At 38.6% G+C, this 7,724-nt stretch overlaps 1 protein-coding gene across 2 annotated transcripts; it reads left to right on the forward strand.

Moving 5' to 3' along the window:
* Positions 1–218: 218 nt before the first annotated feature.
* Positions 219–7,429, forward strand: LOC4338226 (probable LRR receptor-like serine/threonine-protein kinase At1g56140). 2 transcript variants are annotated; one of them, XR_010741577.1, is made up of 21 exons: positions 219–227; positions 1,906–1,973; positions 2,409–2,480; positions 2,569–2,640; positions 2,950–3,021; positions 3,133–3,204; positions 3,289–3,360; positions 3,623–3,694; positions 3,782–4,006; positions 4,111–4,182; positions 4,436–4,501; positions 4,575–4,619; positions 4,713–4,777; positions 4,869–5,248; positions 5,331–5,529; positions 5,604–5,762; positions 5,840–5,958; positions 6,080–6,290; positions 6,429–6,634; positions 6,743–6,893; positions 6,982–7,429. XR_010741577.1 is itself a non-coding variant. In XM_066310796.1 (21 exons), exons 3-21 carry the CDS (start codon positions 2,470–2,472, stop codon positions 7,303–7,305), a joined length of 2,619 nt encoding a protein of 872 aa, XP_066166893.1. In that variant the 5' UTR covers positions 219–227; positions 1,906–1,973; positions 2,409–2,469; the 3' UTR covers positions 7,306–7,429. The 2 variants fall into 2 exon arrangements, 1 of the variants encoding a protein (XP_066166893.1); XM_066310796.1 differs by having other exon boundaries at positions 6,429–6,660.
* The last annotated feature ends 295 nt before the right edge of the window (positions 7,430–7,724 follow it).

A 7,724-nucleotide genomic window follows, 5' to 3' on the forward strand; every position in this document is an offset into this window, starting at 1 on the left:
TTCAAATGGCCATATCTTGGCCATTTGAACTCGGAATTGGACCGTTCAAGTCTCTAATTTTTCCTTAAGAAGTCAAGAACCCATTTTTGTGCTTTGTTTCTGCTGTTATGTGGAGTTTAGTAGAGTAAAAGCCTTTTCTTTTCCGTCGGTCGTGTAGACGCTGCAGCTTCGGAAGATCCGCTCTTCGTGGAAGTTGAAGCCGGTGTTTGGGAAAGCGAGCAAGGCAAGTCACATCATCCTTGAACATATTGAATCCCAGTTTGTAAAATTATGTTGATTTAAATTATTGCATTATCGCTTTATTTAAATTCCCGCGTTATCACTGTTTTATCTAGCCATACCTATTTACCTTTGTTATGACCTTATTATTATTGTTATTGTTATTATTTCCTTGTTCACCCTAGAGTAAACAAAACCCCAACTAGTGGACACTCTACTCATGGCACCACTAGTTTAATTTTAGGTAGATGCTTCGCAATTTAATTAGGTAACATTAGGTGGTTTTACAACTCTAGACTTTGGGAATTCTCATATCATTTGGACACTATGGAATTGTTGGTTTATGGTGGAATTGGACATACACCTCTCTTCCTCTTTCAAAACCCCTAAAACCTGTTTTCGGTGGGGTTTGGGTGCATGCCAGTTGTGGGAAGTAGCACCCCGGCCACTATAAGGATTAAGCTCGGGCCTCTGTTGCAAAGCACTACCGTACTTCCACATGTCTAGTGGGTAAGGCTTAGTTTGTGGCTCAGTCTGGTTATAAACAAAAGTACACGGATTGGAGATGGATGAAGTCGGGGGTCGATGGACATTCTCCAGGGCAAATGAAGGCTACACGAGCTGCGGCCCGGTAGTCGAGATGTCATGGCAGAGGGTTGGTGCCCTGCTGCTAGGGGCTCAGTCCTGCCTGCCTGTCCCGGGGGTCCCGGCCGTAGGTGGGATTGGGTCGGTACTCTTGTCTATGGCTAGGATGGGTTGGAAACTATGTCACGTCTTCCGTCTGTATACCGTGGTGGTATGTGGCACGTGGTTACACGTGAGGAAGATGTGTCTTGTGGGTAAAGATGTACACCTCTGATCAGAGTATAATCTATTCGAATAGCCGCGCCCTCGGTTATGGGCAAGCCGAGCAATGTACCCAAGTCAGTGTTTTAATTCTTAAAATTTGCTCAACAACTAAAATGTGGAATGGTTGGCCTGGGTTGGCTTGGGACGAGCTGGGACCCAGGGTCGGGTTGCCAGTTCGGTCTGAATCATCGTAGGCCTTGGGTTAAGGCAGGTTCGTGAGGGTTCACGGCCTTGATTAATAATATTGTATAGCTCTAGGATCGTGTTTACAAAATAGCTTTGGGCAACTAAGTGACTTTTAAATGCTGTTTACTGCAAAACTTAACCCCTATATTATTATCCCCTTGTACCCCCTTGCATTAATCATGCATCCGCCGGTGTGGCTTGCTGAGTACTGTGGTTGTACTCATTCTTGCTCAATCTTTCCCCCCTTCAGTAAGAGAAGCTTTGGAGAAGATGTCTTAGGTGGAGTCCTGGCTTATACCCCAGTTGAGCGCCTGTGAAGATGGAGCCGTAGGCCGCTAGTCCGCTGCTGTTTATTTTTGTTTGTCAGGCCTGAAGTGCCTTTGTAATAATGTAAATATTATCGATATAATAAAGATGTGTCTTTTATATCATGTTTGTGTGGTGTACCCCGGCTTTTCCTGGGACGGGGATTAATACACTAGCGTTCGGGAAAAGGCGATTTTCCCGGTCGCGACAGCAGAAATGGGGGATTTTACTGTTAATTCAATGATTTGGCCTGAATGGCATATAAAAGTCTACAATAATCACATATGAATATTACTTGTAGTTCTTAAAATAAAAAGAATATTACTGGTTTGTTTGGGCAGGAAGGTATATAAGTTGGACGTGGTTGGTCAAATACCAGCGGAGCTGCAGAATCTCACCTACCTAGAGGACCTGTACAGTATCTAAGACTTATCATCTTATTTCTTGACAATGAAATGTTAAACCGCCCATCTATGTTGTGCCAAAAAAAAATGCTATCTCTGGTTTTTAACAGATGCCAACATTTACTTTTTAATACATGTTTGATCAATCATCTTATTAAAAAAATTACATAATTATAATTTATTTTGTTGCAACATGGTTTATCATTAAAGGTCTATTAAGCTGACTTACATATTTGCATAAAACTTTTTAATACGACATGATCAAACGTGTGTCAAAAGTCAAAGGCATTGTTCATTTTTTAAACCAGATGACAAATTCAGCCCCTTCTTTTGAATTCTCAACTCTCAGTTTCCTGGTGAAAACCAAATATAGCTCGTTGTGAGGCATGCAAGTTTTTTTTATATATGTTGGCTAATGGACTTGATATTCTGGTGTTGTTTCAGGAACCTAAATTTTAATTACTTGACTGGCGCCATTCCGTCATTCATTGGAAAATTTCCTTCCATGAAATATTTGTAGGAGTTATTTATACATCAAGTTCTAGATTCCCCTGTACCATCGATTGCTTGGCATTTTGTCTTAACTACTTTTTATTATTTAAAGGGGTTTGGCTTTGAATCCACTATCTGGACTACTTCCAAAGGAGCTTGGGAACCTCACCAATCTTCTTTCATTGTAAGAAATATTTTCATAGATGGTGGATCAATTTTTAGCTATATAACGGGGACTGCTTGAGCTAATTTAATTATACAACAAATGTTAATCACATAAATCCTTAACAACAAAGTTATCAAGAACTCTAACTGTTATATACATTATCCATGTTAGGAACTTCCCTGTTTCACGTGGTGTTTCATATGTTTGAGTAAAATTGAGCTGACAGGGACTTGAAAACTAATAATGATGAATATTGTGGGTCAGATGGCTCAGCTGGAAAAACAATTCCTGTTTAGATTGCACCTAAAATATTTCATCTTGATTCAGGGGCATCAGCTTGGACAATTTTACTGGTGAACTTCCTGAAGAGTTGGGCAACCTGACCAAACTTCAGCAGTTGTACTAAAACACCCATCACTAACTTCCGATTCTTACTTCTAAACAAACTAAAATTTAGAATCGAGAGGTCTATTACTGAACACAATAATTACTACAAAATTTCTACAACAGGTACATTGATAGTTCTGGATTCAGCGGTCCATTCCCGCCAACATTCTCAAAGCTTAAGAATCTAAATACCTTGTACGTTCAATAACAGAGAGATCCATCTATTATGTCCGTCCTCTTCCTATATTCTAAAGGCCAAATATTTTGGTGTGCTTTCAGGAGGGCATCAGATAATGAATTCACAGGGAAAATACCTGATTATTTGGGGAGTTTGACTAATTTGATAGATCTGTAAGATTATTTAATATTAAATTCTTTATACTTCATATGATGTACCTTATTCGGAGAGATGGAAATCATGAAACATAAATCTTCTGTTTCCATTTGAACTCAGATAATATCATTTTTCACATTGGAGCCCTTTGAATAAATATACACTTCTCCATGCCATTATACTAGTTTGCATGGCATGTCGATGCGGAGATTTTCATAAAAAATGTTGATACACATGGATTACTTTCTTTTACCATTTTATGAAATTATGAACTTGTAGGGCTTTCCAAGGAAATTCTTTTGAAGGACCAATCCCAGCAAGTTTGTCGAATCTAACAAAATTGACAACCTTGTGAGTACATCTGTTTTCGCGGTGTTGATCCTTTTTCATGGTTGATAACGTCATGCTTGATTGCTGATTTTTGCTACAAATGAGCAGAAGGATTGGTGATATCGTAGATGGGACCTCTTCTTTGGTCTTTATCAGTAATCTGACATCTTTGAGCACCCTGTATGTGATGCTTTTACCTGTAGATATTATAATAATGACAAAATTGCGAGTTCCCGTGATTAAATCCTGTTATTACAGAATACTAAGGAACTGCAAGGTATCAGGTAATCTTGGACCAGTAGATTTTTCCATGTTCACAGCATTAATCTTGTTGTAAGTTTTCATTATGGACCACCAATCCAGTTTATGATGCTATTGATTATTTCCTGAAAATTGTGAAGCATCTGTTCATTTAATACTGATATCATGTGGTATAGGGACTTGAGTTTTAACAATATTACAGGCGAAGTTCCTCAATCCATCCTCAATATGGGAAAGCTTGAATTCCTGTAAGAAATTGTTTTTCGACATTAATTCAATTTATACAAACACCTCTTAAGATGATGTCCTTGTTTCATTATTTTGTCTCGCTTCCAATTCAGGTTTCTTGGTAATAATAGCCTTACAGGAAAGTTGCCAGATGTGATAAGCTCCTCGTTAAAAACAATTTATGTAAAAAAACAAGATAGCAGTATGACATAATTATTTTCGTAGTACAACGATGTGTTCATTTTGGATGTAATAGATATATATTGTTTGTAGAGATTTCTCCTACAATCAGCTCACTGGAAACTTTCCTTCCTGGGCTACCCAGAACAATTTGCAATTGTAAGTGTAAAATTATGAGATTCGTGTTGCACTGAGAAATTTGTGGATATTCTAACATTTTATATTGTACAAGGAATTTGGTAGCAAACAAATTTGATGCTGGTAGCAATAACCGCAGGTACTTATGACATTCATTCATGATTTTTCAACAGACTAATTGTAACAAAATATTTGTCAGTAACTTGAAGTTTCCGATTCAAATGATGCACAGAACTCTTCCTTCTGGATTAAACTGCCTTCAGCAAGACACTCCTTGTTTTCGTGGATCTCCAGAATGTATTTATCTTTTTATTCTTCAAAGATTGTAGTAGTCAACATGATTTTAGGAACTTCAAAAATAATGGCTATGTTTTTCACATCTTAACAGATTATTCCTTTGCGGTTGACTGCGGAAGTAATAGTTCTACACGAGGATCAGATAATACTATTTATGAAGCAGAGCCTACAAACCTTGGGGATGCATCATATTATGTTACTAGTCAAACAAGATGGGGTGTCAGCAATGTAGGAAAATTTTCCCTGGCCTCAAATGGAATGAATATAATATCTAGCTCCGAGCATTTTCAGAATGCAGTTAATTCAAGATTGTTCGAAACTGCAAGGATGTCACCATCATCGCTGAGATACTATGGCCTTGGACTTGAGAATGGAAATTACACCATTCTTCTTCAATTTGCAGAGGTTGCTTATCCGGACTCACAGACTTGGCAAAGCTTAGGAAGGAGAGTTTTCGACATATATATCCAGGTACAAATAGAGAGTGTGTCCTGTAGCAATTTGTTTACTAATTTTTTTTCATTATCTAAAGATATTGTTGATATTTGCATAGGGCTCTTTAAGAGAAAAGGATTTTGACATAAGGAAGATGGCTGGTGGAAAATCTTTTATAGTGGTTCACAGGAGTTACACAGCTACCGTGTCAAACAACTTCCTTGAAATTCATCTCTTCTGGGCTGGCAAGGGCACTTGTTGCATACCTACTAATGGTTACTACGGGCCTATGATCTCAGCATTGAGCGTCTCTCCAAGTAAGTATAATTATTAACTTAACATTGAAAAGGACTATGTTGGCTTCCACTAAGTTGGACCATTTTTTTTTCAGATTTTACTCCTACTGTGCGAAATGGAGTACCAAAAAGAAGAAGTAAAGTACACACAATTGCAGGAATATTGATTGGTGCATCAATTTTAGGATTGGCAGCCTTATTTGGAATTTTTATGATGGTTAAGAAGAGAAGAACAATGGCACAACAGAAAGAAGGTATGTTTATTAGTAACAGTAATTTAGACATGAAATTTCCAAATGATTTATTCTCTCATCTGTCTGGAAAAATGCAGAACTGTACAACCTAATTGGACGGCCTGATGTCTTCAGTAACACTGAACTAAGGCTAGCTACAGACAATTTCAGTTCTCAAAATATTCTTGGGGAAGGCGGATATGGGATGCTGTATAAGGTTATCAATTTCCTTCTATTAGCTATTTGAAATTGTGAATGAATGTTTAGCTGTATTTCATAAGGGTCTATTTATCTGATTTTGTATTTAAAAGCAACTTTAGTAAGCTTCTTTTTGGCAGGGTAAGCTATCTGATGGAAGAGTTATAGCTGTTAAACAACTTTCTCAATCATCTCATCAAGGGAAAAGCCAGTTTGTGGCTGAGGTTACGACAATATCTGCTATGCAGCATAGGAATCTTGTGAAATTGCATGGCTTCTGCATCGACAGTAATACACCCTTGTTGGTTTATGAGTACCTTCAAAATGGAAGCTTAGACACAGCACTCTTTGGTGAGTTCCCTTTTACAAAGTGACAGCTCCACTGAAATTGCAATCACTCGACTTTGTTGATAAAACCACCTTATTTCTTTCTATTTTGCCATCATTTTGTATTGTCGTGGCCTTACTGAGTTATTTCTACTTCTACAGGACATAGTAGATTAAACCTAGACTGGGGAACACGTTTTAATATCATTTTAGGCATTGCAAGTGGCCTAACTTACCTTCATGAGGAGTCCAGTGTACGCATCGTGCATAGAGATATCAAAGCCAGCAATATCCTACTTGAAACCGATCTCACTCCAAAGATATCTGACTTTGGACTCGCCAAGCTCTATGATGAGAAGCAGACTCATGTAAGCACAAGAATTGCGGGCACACTGTAAGAACATTTCAACATTTCTCTTCTTATGATTGTAACATCAAAATAAAAGCTACTTTTAACTTGTGTGGCCTTTGTCAAGTGGATATCTTGCTCCTGAATATGCAATGAGAGGCCGATTGACGGAAAAAGTTGATGTTTTTGCATTTGGGGTGGTTGTGCTGGAAATTGTCGCCGGTCGATCCAACACCAATAATTCCTTGGAGGAAAGCAAGATCTATCTCTTCGAATGGGTAAGTTGATCAATGATGTTCCCATCGAAGAACAGATAAGTCCATTCATTGTTTTATCTTCTATTTATAAACCTATGTTGGTTGACAGCTCTGGGACCTGTATGAAAAGGAGCAAGTTCTTGGAATCGTTGACCCTTCTCTCAAGGATTTCAACAACAATGAAGCTTTTAGGGTCATCCGTGTTGCGCTCCTCTGCACACAGGGCTCACCGCACCAACGACCACCAATGTCGAAGGCCTTGGCAATGTTGACCGGAGAAGTTGAGCTGTCTGAGGTGGTCGTGAAGCCAAGTTACATCACCGAGTGGCAGCTTAGGGATGTAAATAGAAGCTATGCCACTAGCAGCTACTCAGGCTCTACCAACCCTGAGTTTAGCACACAGAAAGAGATAGAGCCTCTTACCCAATCATGATCTCTAGAGCTAGTCAAGTCGGAATGCGAATGAAGAATTGAACTACTGCAGATGATCTTGCAATGCGTATTGAACCAAGATATATACAAACTAATGCACAAATTTTAAGTTTTTCTTGGAGCCAGTGATTTCAGTTTTCATGGGATACCTATATCTAAACAATAAACATATAACTGAACGAAGTTGGCAAGTGGCTCATTTTCACTAGAGCGATCTCTCAGATGTTTTTGGCTAAAATTTCAGAAAGCATATATCGAAAACTTTTTCAGTGTGTGATCAATTGCGGAGGGCTCGGTATGGTGAGATGTGGTGCTCACTATAGGCTTGTTTTGTGTAAATGTGGCTTTTGACGATTGAACCCTGGAGCAAAATTTCCCCATCTCCTCCATCTGCATTGATTCCCCAATCCCCATCGGCGG

Source organism: Oryza sativa, chromosome 5 (genome assembly GCF_034140825.1).
Source record: "Oryza sativa Japonica Group chromosome 5, ASM3414082v1".
Taxonomy (NCBI): domain Eukaryota; kingdom Viridiplantae; phylum Streptophyta; class Magnoliopsida; order Poales; family Poaceae; genus Oryza; species Oryza sativa.

What these genes read in the sequence shown, in the direction of transcription:
- LOC4338226 (XM_066310796.1), top strand. An exon ending in ATGGGAAAGCTTGAATTCCT is followed by an intron (nt 4,183 to 4,435) that starts GTAAGAAATTGT and finishes TATTGTTTGTAG; the next exon opens with AGATTTCTCCTACAATCAGC. An exon ending in GATATGGGATGCTGTATAAG is followed by an intron (nt 5,959 to 6,079) that starts GTTATCAATTTC and finishes TCTTTTTGGCAG; the next exon opens with GGTAAGCTATCTGATGGAAG.